At 41.8% G+C, this 21,028-nt stretch overlaps 1 protein-coding gene across 3 annotated transcripts in view; it reads left to right on the top strand.

Annotated features, from left to right (window-relative positions):
* Window positions 1-21,028, top strand: part of LOC130403837 (A disintegrin and metalloproteinase with thrombospondin motifs 7) — an 86,780-nt gene that overhangs the window by 36,201 nt on the left and 29,551 nt on the right. For all 3 annotated transcript variants that reach the window (XM_056608340.1, XM_056608342.1, XM_056608341.1), the window contains 8 exons: window positions 680-824; window positions 7,325-7,417; window positions 7,951-8,096; window positions 13,411-13,580; window positions 13,800-13,933; window positions 15,832-15,952; window positions 16,381-16,625; window positions 19,385-19,526. In XM_056608340.1, the coding sequence (XP_056464315.1) occupies window positions 680-824; window positions 7,325-7,417; window positions 7,951-8,096; window positions 13,411-13,580; window positions 13,800-13,933; window positions 15,832-15,952; window positions 16,381-16,625; window positions 19,385-19,526 (1,196 nt within the window). The remainder of the gene's footprint in view (window positions 1-679; window positions 825-7,324; window positions 7,418-7,950; window positions 8,097-13,410; window positions 13,581-13,799; window positions 13,934-15,831; window positions 15,953-16,380; window positions 16,626-19,384; window positions 19,527-21,028) is intronic.

Raw genomic sequence — 21,028 nt, 5'->3', positions numbered from 1 at the left:
ATTTGCTGTCTACTCAAAAGCCCCTCATCACAAGTTTTTTTTACATACTCTTTCTTTCAGATTTTCGCTAGCGGTGCCGTCATATCAAACTGACCTTCATCAATTCGTAAACTTTGGGGTGTCTAGGCTGCGTGAATATATGCATATTTTCACCTCACATGTCTCTGAGGGCACTTTTCTGCACAGCAAAGCTTATTCAACTTACCTCAAAATAAAATCATCTTTTAAATAGTTCAACAGAAAACAATAGGTTAGCCTAGCTCCCTATCTCAACAAAAACAACAGAAAATGGGGCACCAGTTAGAATCGGTTCAGGCTCTTCAGCAGGCAGTTCAAAAGCGAGTCATTTGTTAACTTAGCATGGACCCATAAAAACAGTGGGAACTCCAAACCAGACATATAGGACGGGCAAAGAAAGCAGTAACGGAGGTAAATAAAACACCACACATAGCCTGCACAGGATCGAAACAGTGCCCCTTGCCTAAACAGGGTTGTCCAGCATAATGTTTAAGTCTCATTGATGATGATGATCACAATTTAAACGCCAAAACCATGCAGTTTCATTTGACCCTCTACTCCAAGTTATGCTTGTCTAGCGAAAACAACCTCAGATCAATATTTGTGTTTGTTTTGTGTGTTAATTGGAAAGACTGTATTCTCAGCGGTGTGTCTCTCACAGTCGCGGCTGGGGCTGGTGCCTGGATGACCCACCACTCAGGAACGAGTTGACGCAGACTCCCATGCCCCCGGGGTTGCTGTACAGCGCTGCGCACCAGTGTCGCCTGCAGTACGGACCTCAATCTCTGCTTTGCGACGATGTAGACGTAAGACCACATTTTTTTTTACGTTTTTCCCAGCTTAAGCCCCATAACCACTATTGCACATTTCATATTTTTACTTCACTGGTATAAAATATCAAAGTGTAGAGTAATTTCTTCTAATTTTTTTAACAATTAACAGTTTTTTGGTTTTTTTGTTGGGCTATGCTATTCCCCACTATTCACGGAGCCTGAGGTGAATAATTGTTTTAGTATATACTATACGTGAACACGCCAAAAATAAACAAGATAACTCTTTTTGCCGGCATTTATTTTTTTTTATTAGAGGTTTATTTGTTTTGTGTTTTATTAGCGTGACGAGCCGACCGTCATGTGCGCTCCCCATTATGAAAACAATATCCCGAGTTTGAGATCTCAATCATGGGATATTTCCCAATATCCCGAGATTGCGAACCAATCCTATTGCGCCATTTTAGGAGGTTCACGTGTAGCATATAATAATGTCTGATATAAGTAGCAGCTCAATTATCATGCTCTGGGAAGACACCCTTAAAGAACAGCCAAATTTAATTTCTAAATAATCAATACAAATTGCAGAGAACAAAACCGCATGTCCATTCTTCAAAGCAAATATGTTGCATCCTCTAACCCCCTAACCCTAACAAAAAACACTATATGGTTAATTTAATTACCAACGACCAATGGTTTCTTGACCAAGAAACCTAAGATTTACGCCCCTCCAAGATCGAGTATAGTCAGGTTTTCTGACTACAGAGCCGAACATTCCAAGGACGGAAGGTCTATTTTATGAGGATGTTCAGAAGAAACATAAGCAGGTATAGGAGGTAATAAAACAAATTAAAGACAAAAAACTGACTGTGGCAGGCGTAGCGTGGCTCCATGAACGAAGATAAATCAGCATTTGCCGGCCAGCCGCCTGTGGCTTAAATCGTTTATCCTGTAGCAGATTGCATCAGCAACTGATTGGTAATCAGCCACAGGTGCGCTGGTGGCACAGCATGTCCAAAACCAGGAGCGGCGTGATGCCATGGAGTTGGGGGTGGCTTGGGCACAGAGAAGGCAGGTAACGGGAGGGAAAACCCGGCTCAACTTTATTAGTTACATTCAGCAGCTGCTGACAAAACCCCCTGCTGCCGCCAAATATAAATGCAACCGGTTTTGCCAATACTCACTTTGTTAGAAGCGCAACGACAACGATGTATCTCCTGACAATTTAAGTTGAAATTGAAAACAATTTCCTGAAAAAATAGGGTTAGAATTAGATTAACTCTACGTGGACCGTAACCCCCCCCCCCCTGCACCTCTGCACCCCCTGCCGAAAATATTGCGGATATGTGACACTTGTCACTAACCGGGAGGCAAGAAGAAATATTTTACTAAGGAAAATGACAAAAATATTAATGCACAGTGGATACTTTAAGGTAATTTTAAGTGTTAGATTACTCGTTACTGAAAAAAGTGGTCAGATTAGAGTAACGTGTTACTAATGATGCGTTTCAGATACCCTGTATACACCACCCGCAAAAGTTGCTCTTCTGATGTATTTCCTGGCTTGTAGCATTTATAGCGTTCCCTTTTGTCTTTGTGATTGTGTCATATCATTGGCTAGTCATTGTTATTGTAAGCTACATTAGCCTATTTAGCAAACCAGCTTGAAGACAAACAATACAACTTTACATTGCATGGCAATGCACGTGCAATGCATAAATTGGTGTCCGGAATTACGTAGCAATGTAATCGAGTGTGTAAGAGCATTTAAAATCGTCATTAAAATGACCAATGTGGTACAAATACAAAGAAAATACATTTCTTTACGGACACAGACAATTTTTGTTTTCGAGGCATACGGTCAGCCTCACTAAACTCTGTATACTCTCAGAATTCAGAGTTCCTCCATGAAATGCCGCAAGAAAGCTGGGAGATTTCCCCACTTGCAACTCGTGCAGATGGTGTATGAGGCATCTCGAACACACCATAAGTAACGCATTACTACCATCACTGGGAGTAGGCAGGGCTACGCAGGGAGAGAAGACCTCTTTAGAATAATTTGCACACTCCAAATGTTTTTTTATTTTTTATTCAAGCCACTCGCATGCACGAATGAGTAGACGACATCTCAGTGAAGGCTACTATTTACAAATGCAAAAACACCAGCATATTCTTTATTTTGCCTACCACGTGCTTTTTATCCAGACGAAAGCCTCGTAAGGAAAGATCCTCTGATGCTTTCCCATAGATCGCACCATCTTTCAACGTCTTCGTTAAATACGACTGCATCACCTTCTCTCCCATGATGGTCAGGAGCTCGCGGATTTCACCGTCTTCCCAATTTTAAGTACTCATGTTGATATTGTCTGTTGTCTTGACAACCAGTTAACCTGCTCTCTCTCAGCTGTATCCTGCTTTAAAAAAAAAAATCCCGGCTGTGGTTCGCACATTCAACAACTCTACCCAAGTCCCGCCTCTGGAACCGCAAATCCGTCCAATCGCATATCCCCAAATATATGTAGGGTCCAAGAGGGTAAATTGGGGTGCGAAATCAAGCCGGTATATTACCTCGGTCTGTGTAGACGCGCGGACCATGCCGGGAAAAAGGCGGGAATAAGAAGGACATATTTGGCAGTGTAAAAACTTTCAGGGTTATCAACTGGGCTTCCTTCTCTTGCCACCTCAAGGTTCTTTGTGCTGAAATTTGTTATGACCAAATCAATCCAATGCATTACTATGACATAAAAAAAAGCTATCGATGAAAGGAAGGTTTCTATTAATATAATTATAAAATAGCTACAAAAAAGTGTACATTTTGTGACTTATTTGAGGCCAAGCAAATCTCCCTATTGAGTTAGGCCTACATATGCACCAGCTGTATACGTTTCGGGTGATTAAAGATCTGGTAATGGCTGTCTGTACGACTGTTAGGAACAGGGTAACCCCAATCATAGGAACGTATTAATCCATGCAGTCTCCAGCTAGCCATATCTGGACTCTTGAGTCCGGAGCCAAAGTTCAGTAGTTGGCCCTTGGCTATATATCCTCTGATATTGAGCAATTGGAAAAAGCCACCATACAAATTTGACCAATGCTTTTCTGTTTGGAATTGGCACACATTTGATACCCCATTTTAAATATTATAGGAGGTTTCTCCTCCACCATTGTAGGAAGCTAACTACAGGGGACATTGAGAGTGAAAAGATTGAAGGAACAGGTAGGTGTCCACATATATCTATGGACAGAGAAACCTGAACGCGATTGGGGATATGGCTGGAGGATGCAGATACCACAAACAGCAGAGTCTCTGGTGTGGCTACTACGAAATTCATATAGATAAGATCAGGGGAACAAAGATCAGGAATTGAATCGCACTGCTGATGAATACGGGACTGCATATTGGCAGGATATTGGGGAAACTGGATCACACAAGTACATTCAAAGCATCCAGGAAATGCACAGATCCTAGAGTCAGAGGGTCATGATGAAATATGATCAAATGGCAGCAGATGAGTTTCTCGATATATCTCTCCATTTAAATGGCCAGAAATTAAATATCGCTGTAGTAGGATATGCCTCCTTCGTATACCAAAACCTCAGCCTCATGACAAACAATAGCGTGCATGCTACCTTCCATTTGTGTGAAACTTAAAATAAGGACAAAGAGGGGGCTCAGTTGAGAGGTTGCAAGTGAATGAAGGATGAACTCTTGTCCAATCACAATCATTATGAGGCGGGTCTTCACTTGACTCAAGATCCTGGCTGGAGCTGAGAGAAGATGAGCTTCTCTCAGTTCATCAGATATCCGTGTGCAGATGGGACTTATTTTGTTATGGCAGGTGAAAAAAGGCGAAGGTGTCGGTGATCCTGTACCAGCATGGTCCACCCGTTTGGACCTCCTTATTAGTATGTTGTCTTTGCAGCTGCCAGAGTGAAAGAATCTACTGGTCAGGAAATGTTTATGATATATAATATGTCACCCTGAATCTTTTAGTTGCCAAAAGGTCAAATCTATCCGTTATTGGTCGGTGCAGGTGTTCATTTCTGCCACTAAAACAACACTGAAGGTGGCCCATGCGTGGGAATAAACATGTATTACTCTGACACCAGCTGTAATGGACAAGCGCTCTCACAGTTAGAGGCGTCGGTTGCATGGTGTTTTGCAAACAAAAACATATTTCGTTGGATTTCTCATTACAGGAGCACCTTTGTTATGGTCATGGTGCTTTATCTGCAGCTTAATATTCCACAACTGTCCAGCTGATGGATCATGCTGGGAAAGAGGAAAAGCAATTGTGCTTTGAACTAATTTGTAGGCAAAGGAATATCAGAGAGGGGCATATATTTTCATTGATCTCTTCTTTCAACTCTATTTTCCATTATGATTAATAAGGTGAGTGTTCTCTTCTCTACCCATCTTGTCTGGTTTTTTTCTCTCACCTCTGTATCCATCTCTTCTCCCTCTATCCCTCTCTTATATTAAAGTTTTTCTCTTTTTTTTTTGTGTCCATCTCTTCTCCCTCTGTCATCTCTCTGTATCGCTGGCTATCTCTCTCTCTCTCTCTTTCTCTCTCTATCTCTCACACGCATGCATGCACACAATACACACAAACACACCAACTAGAGGCCGGGATACACATTGCTTTGCTTTTGATGTAGTTATTTAAATAAACACAAGAATGAAGAATACAATGAATGAAGCAGTAATCCAGACACCAGTAGTGAACACTGTGCCTCTTATTATTTTGAATGACTTACCTTCTATTTGCTTCTTCTCTTTCATTCCCTTCCCTTGCTCGCCATCTCAATCGATAAAGGGCTAAACTGCTTCATCACTAGATTCCTTCTCTATCGATTGCCTTTGTTTCAATGAAAGATTGCTGAGTCAATTGAAGCTACTGGCAGCATGAAGCCATCAGAAATTGGGCTCCCCACCAAGTTACCAGACCAGATTGGTGGTTTTACATGAGTTGAATGTTGTGAATGTGTCCAATAGATTGGCTTTGGGGGGGTTGGGGTCGGGGATGGATTAGACCTTAATTTGTCATTTTTTGAAGACGGAGAGGAGAGTGTGAGAGTGGTGGAGATGTAGAACAAGACCGATAAAGAGTGACAGAGATTAGCAAACATACTCCTTCTGGCTATATCTCAAAGCATAATTTTTTATTGTCTCTCCCAAAGGATTTCTTCCCCCACTTTCATCTTATTGGTATATTGGATTCTGCATTGTATTTTCTTTTTGTGTGTGTGAGTGAGTGTGTGTGCGTGGGTGTGAGCACCTCAGTTTATGCCTCTGGAGATGTCTCTGCCCTCCATCTTCTATCTGCCCCCCTGATACTTGGGCTAGAATACTCTTAAGCTTTACTCTCTCGCTCTCTCTCTCTCTCTCTCGCTCGCTCTCGCTCTCTCCCCCCCCCCTCTCCCATTTCCATTTCTTCTCTCTGTGTGTGTTGTCCTGGCAGCAATGCTTTCACTTACAACATAATGCTACAATCAACACGGCCCAGACAAGGTGACCTTCCCAATGCATTGCTAGGTTTATCTTTGAAATGATTACTCCAATAGTCATGTTACAGATGTGTCTAACTATACCAACAAGGACATAATTCACAGGATTTACAATTCCATTTAGATTTTTATGTTCCTGTGGACCTAAACAATAAAATAAAATATTATCCAGTGTTCAAAATTTTTTGGAAGTCAATGTTATACAGCCAAGGATAAGAATCAGTATTTAGGGAAAAAGGTTCACTTATAAAACAAGATGCTAGTCCATATATTTTCCAGAAATGTCAGGGAAACACTAACAATAGCCAGAGACGATTGTCCCAAACAACAAGTAATTGCCTCTTGATAGCTCTGCAAGTTGACCTTTTGGTTCTTATCGAAGTCTCGGGACCAGCGCTAGCGGTGGGAAATAATCAAATTGTATCTGCAAAAGGCTTCCAGAGAATCTTCCGTAGACCGCTCCTCATCAACACTTGGAGCAGATCTGTGCCTGGTTCCATGCATTGTGAACCTGTCTTGAGGGATATTTGACTCTATATAAAAAGGGTCTAACGAAGGGAGTTATCGGTGAGTCACATGTCTGAAAACGCCTGGTTTGAGCCAGAATTCAAAGAAGTGCTACTGATGAGGTGAGAAGAGGGCATATGATGGTCATACAATAATAATAATAAAAAACTAACTCGGGTTAAAGTGTTTCTGTTCAGTGAAAATATTGTTTGACTGCCCTTACAAGTCAAATGTGAAGTAGCAGTTTTTCGACTGATAAGGCAAGAATTCAATAAGTAAACCTGAGACCTCTGCATCCTGCCACGGTCTGTTCCTAATGGGCAGAAGTTGGACCAACAATATTTCGTTCGAAGATCAAAGTAAACCCTAAGATACAAGCGGCACTCGAGGGATTCCCCACGTGTTGTAGCAGTCTCCCTTAATAAAGTAGCTTAAAAATACTTGATAATTCAAGTCCAGAGCTGTTTCTCGCTGAGAACATATTTATTTTGTGACGGGATCTTTTGTTTATCCTCTTTCAGAATGTGTGCAGTACATTATGGTGTACTGTAGGGAGTACATGTCATTCTAAAATGGACGGTGCTGTGGATGGAACCAACTGCGGCGAGGGCAAGGTTAGTGCTTGTTTACTAACGCATATAGATCAAGAAAAAGAAACCATCCCAGAGTAACAACCAGAAATGGAATCCTGTGGATAAAAACAATGATGTCCTGGTTCAAGATTGTTCAAGGTCCACAAAGAACTATTTGTTGATGTTTAATGTAATCTTCATAGATTCTGTTGAAGTTGTTAAATCAAGTCTACAAATTGTGAAGCAATAATTTCAGTTAAGGATGGGTTTAATTCAAACATTTCTAAACAACACAGATATTAACTTTTTTAACGATAACATTTTAAATTACTTTTAGTTTGGTATTGATGAGATTGTCGTGTGTGTGTGCGTGTGTGTGTGTGGGTGTGTGTGTGATTAATGAATTTTATTTATCTAGCACATGTCTTAAACAACTTCTGTATGACTTATGCATAATGATTTATCAAACAGTTTCAAGTTTTTGGGGTAATTATTATTGGATTGTGCAGTTAGCTGTAATTTATGGGGAAGTGAGGATGAAACCCAGTATGATGGTCCCCTCCTCTCCCCCCCAGTGGTGCTTCAGGGGTGAATGTATACCAGCCGGCCACAGACCTGAGGGTGTGAACGGAGGCTGGTCGTCGTGGAGCGGGTGGACGGCTTGTTCCCGGACCTGTGGGGTAGGGGTGCTGAGTGCCCACCGGGACTGTGATAACCCAGTGTACGTTTCCACACTCCTCCATCAATCTAGCCTAATAACCAGTTTATATGTGACTTAAGTTCTCGCTGGGAGTCCTTTGACATATATGCTGCATGGAGACTTCATTGACACCAGGCACTGTGTTGACATTTTTGTCGGGAGCTGTTTATATTATTTCCTAGGCTATACAATAGGCCTATATATGCCAAGGGTGTGTTGCATTTTCTGTATTTGTAATAATATGAATTATCAGGCATTACAGGTGTAATGAATTGCAACAAACAATGCAATCCCAACCACGTAAGAGAAGTTATTGTGTCACTAATGTACAACACTGCCTTGGATTTTCACTTCCCGAGTTGACATGTCTACCTACGTTACGATTAATACAAGAGCAGACGAGCTGACCGCACATCAATCAAGTCATAGGCCTTTGCATTCGAAAGTCGGATGCTTTTATACTTGTGTTTGATGTGGTCTTGTATACAGATGTGGCACTTTTTATTAGGAGCTCTGTAGGGGCATTGAGGGAGTAAATTGTGGTATAGGTCATCTTTGTGTTTCTCAAATACATTTATTATAAGATGGAATAAAAGGAAAGAGGAACTGGGGGAACTTGAAACAATATATATTTTTCGTGTGGAAATTAATCTTTTGAATCCCTTTACATGGGTCTAACAGAACTGAAACAGCCCTACTTAAAGTCACCAATGACCTCCTACTCTCCTCTGACTCCGGCTCCCTCACCATTCTCCTCCTCGACCTCAGTGCTGCCTTCGATACCGTCAATCAGTCCATCCTCAGCCGTCTGCAATCCATTGGCATCACTGACACCGCCCTCTCCTGGTTCACCTCCTACCTAGTCTCGCAAAGCCAGACCAAACTACAGCAAGTAGAATGGTCTGGAGCCACGCTACCTCGAGCCGTCTATCCGTGGGGAAACTGGGCGGGCCTGTTTTATTTCTTTAAACCAATCACAATCGTCTAGGGCGGGGCTAAGCCCGGGAAGCAGCAGCGGTGTCCATGCAAAATAGTGCCGGGGGGGAAATTATTTTGACGGAACTTCTTGACGTTCAGAGGCTGTCAGAAATGGCTCAATCCCAAACGCCACAAAAAACCATTAACGATGTATGTCGCCTATGTGGAGATAATTTTATAGATAAAAAGAACAAACATCGTTTGATTCTTTGTCACGATGATTTCAAGCCACCATACACTTTGGCCCACGGGACCTATAAAAACGAACGACGTTTTAACATTTATATGTGGTTCTTGTAGAACACTACTAAAGAAATACCGTAGGAGCTATTGTGAAGTGGAACGGATCGGTTCATTGGTTAAATCCATGTCAAACGCTCATGCCGCTGTCAGAGTGAAACGATGCGCCAAATCCACACCAACCGGCGATAGTCATGACCGCAAACGCATCGTCCCCGGGGGAGAATCCTGCCAGACGGAGTCTGGGCTTTTCCAAGGTAATGTCAAAATAGGCTATGTTGTGGTCCTACCATTGTAATGAAATCAGATAGTCAGTAATCAGTAATTACATTAAATTAAAATTAAACAAGATTGGATGTCTAGTTCCACAAACAATTTCGAAAACTTGGTAACGTCAGCAACCGGAAGGGGAGGAGTCGCGGCCAAATCGGCCGCTAAGCAATAGACGCTGTCCACTTCCGTTCAGCCAGACTACCTCCTACCTGTCTGAAAGATTCCAATACATCTCCATCAACAACCACAAATCCCACACCATCCATGTCTCACATGGAGTCCCCCAAGGCTCAGTGCTTGGCCCCATCCTTTTCCTCCTCTACATGCTCCCACTAGGTCACATCATCCGCCGCCATGGTCTTCAATTACACTGTTACGCCGACGATACCCAACTACACATCACCACCACAGCCATTACTCCTGCCATCCTATCCAGTCTCACCAACTGTCTAACTGACATCAAAACCTGGATGGACCACATCTTCCTCAAACTCAACGGCAAAAAACTGAAATTATCATATTCGCCCCAAAACCATCATCAACCATCATCCCCACCTCCCAGAACTTCTCACTTTGCATCGATGGTCACTTGTCACTCCCTCCCCCCTGGTCAGAAACCTGGGCATCATCATGGACCCCACGCTCTCCTTCAAGTCATATATAAACAGCGTCAGAAAAACATCCTTCTTCCACCTCAGCAACATCGCACGCCTTCAACCCACTCTTTCATCCTGAGCTGCCGACACAGAAATCCACACCTTCATCACTTGCAGACTCGACTATTGCAATAGCATTCTGTATGGCCTCCCCTCCACTATTCTTTAAAAATTGCAATATGTACAAAACTCTGCTGCCCGACTGCTTACTAAGTCCCCCTCCAGAGGAACACATTACTCCCATCCTCCGTCAACTTCACACAACGCATCAATTTCAAGATCCTCCGCACCACCTACAAAGCGCTTAACAACTTTGCCCCTCGTACATAACAGATCCCCTCAATCGCCACTCCCCAACTCGCCGCCTACGCTCCGCTGATGCCCCGCTGATGCCAACCTTCTCACCTCTATCACCAAGATGAAGTATCGCACCCTGGGGGAAAGAGCCACCCCTGCCCTCTGGAACTCCCTCCCTCTGGCCATCCGAAACTCTGATACACTCTTTTCATTCAAAAGTCAACTTAAAACCTATCTTTTCAGGACCACCCACAACATTTGACAAATCATCCTCCGCCATCTTCCACTCTCTGCCGCTCTCTTAAAGATCCCATGTCATGCTATTTATGGATGCTTTAATATAGGTATTAGTGGGCCACAAACACAGTATTCAAAGACGTCCCCGAAATTCAGCCGTGGTGCAGAGTTACAGCCACTCCGAACCTGTCGCACATTGAGCTTCCCCCAAACGTGCTGTTTCGGTGGGCGTGTCAAGGCAGGTCAAGGAGGGGGGTGGGGGTGTGGCCCTGAGCAGCTTGTAGCCACAGTACAATGCGCTCTGGTTACGGTGGGCGTGTCAAGGCAGGTCAAGGAGGGGGGTGGGGGTGTGGCCCTGAGCAGCTTGTAGCCACAGTACCATGCGCTCTGTTTACGGTGGATGTATCGCAATGGCTCGTAGAAACCCATATTATACATAGATATCTATATAATATATTATAATATATATGTATATTATCACCTGGCCCTGAGCAGCCCACGGTACCATGCGCTCTGTTTACGGTGGATGTATCGCAATGGCTCTTAGAAACCCATATTATACATAGATATCTATATCATATAATCTATAATATATATTATCACCTGGCCCTGAGCAGCTTGTAGCCACGGTACCATGCGCTCTGTTTATGGTGGATGTATCGCAATGGCTCTTAGAAACCCATTTTATACATAGATATCTATATCATAATATATATTATCACGGCCAAAAGCTGTGTGAGCCTCCAGACGATAGGCTATTATGAATCTCAAACGACCGCGTCTTCTTCAGATTGATATGGAAGTGGAAGAACCAGAGACGTCGGAGAACCCGACGAAGTCCTTTGCGATTCATTATATCGTCTGGAGGTGCACACAGCTTTTGGCCGTGATCATATGTATTATTTGATATAGATATCTATGTATTATATGATATTATTTAGATGTAGAGCCCCAGGACTGTAACGCAAGTGTTGTACACTTCCTTGTTATTTGGATAACCGTTCTGCTGTTGGTGTGATGGCGCAGTCGGACTCTCGTCTCTGGTATTTCTACAACGAGACTCGTAGTGGGGGTCATCTCAGCCATGGTTGAGAATGAATTGGGGGAAAGGAACTTTGGCTTTGACTCCCTGAAGTACATGAACCACGACATGGAGGAGAAGGGGATTGTTGGCCGCGAATGTATCCCGCTTGAGCCCTGCTTCCCGCCGCCTCGGCAGCGGTCAGCGCTAATCACCGCCTCCTGAAGCGGTGGTCCATCGGCAGCGAGGCTCCGGCGGGAGACGACCGCGGTCAACAATCCCTTTCTCCTCCATGTTGTGGTTCATGCCTACTTCAGGGAGTCAAAGCCAAAGTTCCTTTCCCCCAATTCATTCTCAACCATGGCTGAGATAACCCCCACTACGAGTCTCGTTGTAGAAATACCAGAGACGAGAGTCCGACATGTTATGCGCCATCACACCAACAGCAGAACGGTTATCCAAATAACAAGGAAGTGTACAGCACTTGCGTTACAGTCCTGGAGCTCTATCTATAAATAATATCATATAATACATAGATATCTATATCAAATAATACATATTATCACGGCCAAAAGCTGTGTGCACGTCCAGACGATATAATGAATCCCAAAGGACTTCGTCGGGTTCTCCGACGTCTCTGGTTCTTCCACTTCCACATCAATCTGTAGTAGACAGAACCACGCGCTGCCTGCTGCCTGCTGCCGGCGCGAGGCACCACCGCCCGGCTGCCCGCTGCCGGGCGGTGGTGCTTCGCGGCGGTGGTGCCTCGCGGCAACCGGCGGCAGGCAGCATGTCGCAGTTCATGTACTTCGATGTCGTTCTGCCATTGCATTCAAAATTCTGTAACTAGCCTGTTAAAAAGAACTAAGCAACTACCATACACGTATTAGCATTTAGCACTAGCTCAATCACGACTCCTTCAGAATTCTTGTGGGTGGTTACGAACCAACCAAGTGGGCAGGGCCATGAATAATAGTTTGACAACGCTACGTCACAGTGTCACCTTATCCAGATTGGCTCATTTCTTCTGCCTTTTTCCTTTCATTGCCTATTGCATTCAGCAGACAAACTGCATAGATTTCAAACTTACCACAGCTCACAAACTTATTCAGACCTATGTTATTTAACAAACAACAGGAAAAATGTGATTTTAATGGCATGGGCTCTTTAATGTGTTGCCTATTGTTGTGGTGTTTATTTTTTCCCTTTAGTTCGAGTGTCAATGTTTGTATGTATTCCTTTCTTATTTGTACAGCGTCTTTGAGTATTTAGAAAAGCGCTATAAAAAAACAGATCCATTATTTATTTTTATTAACACGTTCGACCTTGCACCACAATCTGCCCTATTGTTTAGCTCCACTAGGAAAGGCAAACTTGAAGCCATGCTGTGCTCGGTGTCGGCAAGCAAAGCATGCATTAAACTTTTCCCACCATGCATCACCATACCCAAGGCATTTTCTAAACCATCAGTGGAATTGGTGAATTTTTGAATGGGCTTGAATTTATTTTTTTAATTCATTCAATAATCCAATACTATCAGGTTGCAGCAGAGAAAGCATACTTCAATGCATACATAAGTACATACATCCACGCTTTACGCTGCAAATCTTTTTTGTTTGTTTTCTTTATTCAGGCCAAAGTATGGAGGTAGGTACTGTCTTGGTGAGCGGAGGAGGTACAGGACCTGTAACAAGACGCCGTGCTTCAGCGAACTACCCAGCTTCAGGGACCTCCAGTGTGGGCACTTTAACACCATGGCATACAAGGGCAACTTCCACAAGTGGGTGGCGGTAAACAACAGAGGTCAGCGCTCGCTCACACACACACAGGGTTAGCCTGTTATATCATGTTAAATCTTTTAACTGGTTAAAAAGGTTAGTTACTTTTGCAGCAGAACATAAATGTAATATACTTTACTAACTCAGGAACTATATTTTTTTGGGAAATTTTTTAATCGATTAATATTGTGACATCAGCACTTGCCGTCATGCATCCAAACTTTTTTTGTTTTGTGTTTGTCAGACTATGCATGCGAACTGCACTGCCGTCCACTGAATGAGCATTTCTCTGAGAAAATGCTGGATGCTGTAGCTGATGGGACGCGGTGCTCCGAAACCAACACTAGTCGAGACATGTGCATCAATGGTGTTTGTAAGGTAGAACACTGACAGTTCCCGATATAACTTCCTATGCCTCATATTTTTCCTCGTCTCTTTCTTGAATATGTCGTCATTCGTATTTAATGTCACTGTGGTGTCATCATAGGAAAATTCCATTAGAGCTTGTATACCAACGAATATAAGCCAAGAAAAAGAGACAATCCCAGAGCAACAACAGGAAGTGAAACCTTGTGGATAAACAATGAGGTCCTGGTTGAAGTTGCTTCAAATTCCACAAAGAGTGCCATTTATTTAATGTCTTTCACTCTGGTTCAGATTCAGAAATAAAAATAATGATGACATAGTCAGAGATAACCGGTAACGGGTCATATATATAGTGTCCACGCGTGCGCTGCACGTGCTCAACCTCTCGTGGGTAATGAGTTTGATTCAGAATCCATTGATTGTCATCGCACATATGTACGATGTAATCTATAGTAACTCCTCTATAAAAGTGCGAGATAGAAGCACAAAATAAATAAGTAGACCCATCCACACAGTGAAGTGAACTGGTACCATTGTATTGCAATCACAGGGTAATATGAGTCACTTTTTCGTCAGCCACAGTGCAATTAGAGCAGTTCTGAATACACAATGTTGTCTGTCAGGCCGTCCTTGTGGTCTCCAACTCTACCTGGGCACTGACCAACTTGAGTAACTGGTGCCACAGGCCTGCTATTATAGTAGTAAGATATTTATATATACAGTATATACCTTACCTGCCATACCTTATAACTACCATATATATATATATATATATATATATATATATATATATATAAAAAATGAACGCCGTTAAAATTGGTTTGCGTTAACGCCGTTAATAACGCGTTTAACTGACATATATATATATATATATATATATATATATATATAAAAAGCTAATAAAATAAAAAGCAAAATAATTGTTTTAAGCCAATTTGTTGAACACAACTTCTGTCGATAAACAATTTGATAAATCATTATGCAGGGGTTCAAAGTTTAAATGCGGATTTGGTATATCTGAACCAACAAACAAACTAAATGGTATGAAAATGTCAAACTCTTTCATGCTGTGTAGCTTTGCCCCTGGTCTACCCAGAGGTTCTGCTAAAACTTGGAAACTAGGACAGCTGAAGCCGAGATTAGCCATTGACAAACGTATCACTGGTTATTACTCGCTGGGAAAGCAAGTGTTGAGTTGACTCCTATAACGTCTACCGACAATGTTGACATTTTGGATGAAAATTAGCTCATGGACCGATGGGATCGTATCGCCGTGATGGACAGTATGTCCTTAAGGGTTATCTACAGTCAAAATGTCAGAGGGTGCTTCATCCATGTTGAGTAAGACACAATTAATACAAACCAACAATCATAATAATGAAGTGGTTTGTGGCCTAATGGGGTAAATAAATAATTATGTGGCTTACCTTTTATAGGACAGATTAAAAAAAAAAAGGTTTCCAAATGTTCACTCTTACTCTGTGCTGCTTATCCCTAGCATCTAAAGTTCCATTCAAGTTATTTCAGAGTCGAATGAATTCGAGAGAGAGAGGGAGAGGGGGAGAGAGATCTGACTGGGGATAGCATAGGTTCATTCACTTGAGGAGGTAAACAGTCTGGTTTTGTTTTTAAACAGTTTATTCTCTTTCCAGAAGGATTATCTAGAAGGACTAGGCTACTTTATTTTGAGATGCCCCTGGAATCCCCATGTTTCTTTTTAAATAACTAATTGCCATTAGTGACTAGAATCATTTCATCACTTCTAGACTGAATTTAATTAAAGCATTCCATAGTTACCAGTAAATGAACCAATAAATATTGAAACATACATATGTATATATCAGTGTCGTCTTTTTCCACAAATTACTTTCTTTAGTTTGCATTGATGGTTTACTGCACATGTGTTCCAGAACGTGGGCTGTGACTTTGTCATTGATTCTAATGCGTTGGAGGACCGATGTGGCGTGTGCCAGGGGGACGGATCGACCTGCAAAACAGTGACCAAAACCTTTGAGAAGAGCGAAGGCCTGGGTACGTCAATGTATTGTTGGTTCCACAACAACAACAACTTTTTTCATGAGCGATTTCAGTTTATTTATGGACCGACGGCAGCTTTGTCCAATTGGTTTCAGTTTTGGACACCTTCATTTAGTTAGATTTAGTCTAAATGAAAAGTAGGTTGTGTGAACGTTTGACAACCAAAATTCCTTCAGTAGGCCAATAGAGATTTAGTATAATAAGCCCTGGTATTCAGGCCACTTTGAAATTCATCAGACTTTATTTAATTATCAACAAAGAGGGACATGTTTCCATCACTGTGTCCTCATGTCTTTGTCAGATATAACTGGATCCCAGAGAGAAACAATTTTGGTGAGAGGTTTTTGTAGTTGTACCAGGATGAAGGAAGGAGGGTTCTGATGCTGTAATAGAGTGTAATGTACCTCTGTGGACCTCGCCAGGCTATGTAGACATCGGGCTGATCCCAGAGGGAGCACGGGACATCAGAGTGGAGGAGATGGCTGCGGCAGGGAATTTCTTGGCTCTTCGGAGCGACAAACCCGACACGTACTTCCTCAACGGTGGCTGGACCATCCAGTGGAATGGAGAATACAAGGCGGCAGGAACCGTGTTCACGTACGAAAGAACCGGTCACCTGGAGAACCTGACCTCCCCTGGTCCCACAAAGGAGCCACTGTGGATCCAGGTGGGACTTACTTCAGAGTCATAGTTATTGTGTGTGTGTGTGTGTGGGGGGGCGGTCAGCGGGGCCAGCGGCGCCAACACAGGCGTCACTCATAACACTAATTACAGGTTGGCTCCTTTTGTGTACCAGGGCATTGGTAGTAGACTTATATTGACTAATCTGCTACCCATACCCTGGTAAATCTAATGGGAAAAGCTATAAATAATGCTATGAATAATACCAGTGTTTATCCTATGATGTTGCCTCTGTGAAAATGTTCTATTGTAATAGGTAGTGATTTAGGCTGTTTCTTACATTTTATTGATACAGCTTTAACTTTATAAACTCTGTTCATAGGGCGTTAAGCAATATTCGGATTAGATCTGAGTTTTTTTTTTTGCGTATTTCTTGCACATGTCATAGGCACGCGTGTTGACAATTTTGTGGCAATTTATATTTTAGGATTATATAAAGTACCAAATCTAGCCTTTATCGAGCAGAAGGAGAAATTCTTTGTGTATTAGCTCTAGATGCCTGGGCATCAAACCAGGGGGTCGGCACCATGGACAATACTATTGAAGTTATGTTTGCTTGTAATACTATGTCAATTATGGACCCCATTTCACTCCTTAGCAACCCTGGAGAGAGGAATCCTCCACTCTAGGTTCCTCTTTAAGATTTCCTCCTTTAATTATGCATAATTTTTTGCACTTTGGGGGAGGAGGGTTAGGGGTCACATTTGGTCTGTAAAGCCCTTTTAGACTAACTGTGAATAAGGGCTTTAAAAATGAAAAGGACTTGATTTGACGAGAACAGGGGGACAGGTTCATACTGCTGGCTGTTTATCATGCCCCCACAACCATGAGCTGATAACACATCAACTCACTTATGTAAGTAATAACCCAATATAATAATAAGTGTTATAAAAACTAGAACACAGTGCGCTAACTTGGCAATGATTCAATCTCGGATAATGTCAATGGCAGCAGGGTGGTCGCTTAATGAATTATATCAGTGGTTCCCAGGATTTATGGTTGAGTCACACAACAATCCCAACCAGAAGTTAAACGCACGCTAACATTCTGTTGAAAGGGATGATCATGAAAAAAAAGCAGAATGCCAAAAGTCCCCAAGAGATCATAAAATGCTTACATCCAATTCCATTATTTACAAAATATGTCTTGAAATGGAGCAATAACTTGTATCACATGATTAATCAATCCCGGGGCATATCATCAATAGTATTCAAGGTAATGTCCACAGGAACTATATTACCATTAATGTAGATGCAGGTGTACATGTATTTTTCTCTCGCCCACTGGTGTCACTGTAACCAATGTTAGAAATACAAATTTAAATTCACACCACACCACACCAGCCTTGCCTAAAGGGACAACACTTAATTTTATTATAATTATCCAACAAGGGATCAAAGGAAGTTAACAGTTATATATGGGGAGAGACTGATTATGGAAGGAGGTGCAGGTGGAAAGATGAAAAAGGAAGCTCAGGTGAGGGAAGTGATTGCAGATGGCAGATGGGCATGGCAGGATCTGTTAAGCAAGCAAATAGGAGGAGAATGGCTACTTAAGTAGATGGAGCCAGACTCTGACAGTCATGTTAATCATAACATGCCATTTAATACCACCGGCTGTTGGTGGAAAACTACTTGAATTATATTGTGGAAAAGTATGTGACAAACTCTGTAGGTGGCGAAGAAGTAAAAGCTGCTCAGGTTTTGAATTACATACTTTTTCCATCTAGATTCCACTTGGGTTATGGATTGTCGGTGCCTTCAAAGTAGTTAACTATTATGAAGAAGCATTATGCTAACGCAGATCTGCGCGTTAGCTATACTATACTACTTCTACTATAGACCTCTTCAGAGGTCTATAGTAGAAGTATGATAGAACATAAAACCGTCTTTATCTCCGTCACCATTCATTCTCTCAAACGTATGATCAGAGGTTAGACTCACTAACTTATTACCTTGATGGTGGTTTTATACCACCTGAACGATCCTTGATCTTAATACTAACAAGATGTTCGTTCAAATTCCACGGCTAAATAGCTATTTGTATGGACAGTCAATATGACACACACACACACACACAGACACAGACACAGAGAGAGAGATTACATTTGAATACCACATTTAAGAGGGGCAGGGAAAAATGGCCAACCCATTTTGTTTTTTGAAGTTACAAAAGACAAGGCAAACTAAATACTGTCACATATCACTCAAGTAAACATTTAAATACGATTTATCTATTTGTATTAATACACACATTCAAAGTACATTTCGAAGTATATAGAACATTCCCCTTTATTTGCAATAAGTAATTATTCCCTGTGCTGCAGTGAAGCCTGAATATGTTTGTATATTATAAATATGTAGTTGGCCTTCCAGTCTTTTAACAATGTATCTCTTGAAAGAATGAAATACTACTTTAGTATTATAGTTAGGGGAACTAGCTAGCTGGACACATGTATTTGGTTCTGCTTATTTTTTTTATTTATACAATTTTCTAGCGCTACTGTTAAACCTGAGGAAGTGGTATTGAACGTGTCAGTAGTGAATAGCCATGTGGTCTATAAATCATTTCAAGTGTTGATCATTTTATTGAAAGTGATTGTTTCAAAATATGGCCTCCATAGAGAAAATAGGGCCACTATTTGCAAAGAATACCACTTGATTTAGAAGGTGATGTAATTGATGTAGTGGGTTTGTAGCCTCAATATACACACCTGTTGTTGACCGGGGATGTTATCTTGTCCAGCTGCTGTTCCAGGAGACCAACCCGGGGGTGCGCTACGAGTACACAATCAGACAGGAGTACTCGGAGGACAACACCACTGTCATGTCCGACTTCTTCTGGAAATTTGGGTCGTGGACTGAGTGCAGTGCTTCTTGTGGGGCCGGTAAGGGAAAATAACTAATTTACTTGTTTTGTTTAAACTTCTATGATTAAAACATGTTATGCTTCCCTTTAAAAAAATCTTAAAACGATGTCATGTCATACATAATGTTATAGCAGTGGGAAGAATCCTCCACATTGTTTCCAGGATTGATGTGGCAGTACTATGTAATGAGTCCTTTGCTTGACATCTATGGGTCCAACAGAGTCTAACCCATAGGCAAACGAGTGCCATTCTTACATCATTCTATATGACCTGATTCTAAAATATTTTTGTAGTATACACTAAAACACCACGCTGTAGAAGCTGAATGCTTTTTGTGTAACTATTTGACCAATGGTGTCATAATGGTGAAAGTGCTATCTACACTACAGCCAACACTCTGCATTGCATTGTGCCATATAGGTGCGCCAAAATTAAGCCTTTTGACTGGGGCATCAATATAGGACATAAGGACAATTTCATTTTGCGTGAATTTGCATCCTTGGAAGGCACAGGTAGACACGCTTCCAACCAATTCAAAGATAAAAACACAATTCTAAGCAAGCCTAATTTTAAGTTATGTAAAGCTTTTGTAACCGGGACAGGTAGGCTAATGCTGGTGATGGGTCAGACTTCGGAATGGCGCTATAGACCAATTAGGTGTGAGGTCACTCCTTTAACCTACTTTCCGCTGTCGCAATAGGCAATTGAAGATATCTTACGGATCCAAATGTCTGTCCTTTTGTTGCCTGGAAGAGTAGTTGGTATTTCGAGGTCGAACAAACTTTTACATTCATACAAAATCCCCCAAATGTCAACAACTTTTGTTCACTGAAAGTAGTTAAAACCTGTTTACATTCTACAGAAAGGTTACAATGGGATGAAAACCTGATAATGCACGTGTTGGGTCTCATTTGGAAGTAATGAAAATAGGTTACGTCATATCATGTGTCATCAGTTTACTGCTCTGTGATACTGCTCCGTGATAGAAAGTAGGTCATCAACTGATTATTGCAATGTGCCTAAACCTTAAGCAAATAATAAGCAAATAACTAAAAAATTGCAGTGATCAACACCAAACATTCTGATCTAAGAAGTGGCTCAACAGTGGGAATTCCGAAGACAGCGGCTTCAGACCCTTAAAGCTCTATGGTTGGGATAAATATGTTCATGAATACTAACAATTTATTCCTACATTTGAAGGCAAATTATTTGATATGGTTAATTCATTGGAAGATTGTTGTATTCTTACACACAGGCAGTATCGACTCTGACGTACATGGTTTTTCTCAAAAAACCTCCAAGGGTCCTGGTTTGTTATCAAGAATAACCAGTGGTGTAGTCTATTTTATTGTAGTGGGTATACTGTGATGATTCCCTCCCAGCCTCGTACAAACCCGTCCCACCGGTACGTGTACGTGTGTGGCACTTATGGGGTGTCGCACCACACTCACCAACGCAGGGGTCTACAACCCGCTGATTTAAGCGGGTTGTAGACTTAACGATTATCAACAATCATGGAA

The sequence above is a fragment of the Gadus chalcogrammus genome, chromosome 14, assembly GCF_026213295.1.
Source record: "Gadus chalcogrammus isolate NIFS_2021 chromosome 14, NIFS_Gcha_1.0, whole genome shotgun sequence".
Lineage (NCBI taxonomy): Eukaryota > Metazoa > Chordata > Actinopteri > Gadiformes > Gadidae > Gadus > Gadus chalcogrammus.
The sequence above is the reverse complement of the archived record's forward strand: the minus strand, read 5'-3'. Positions and strand labels throughout refer to the sequence as shown.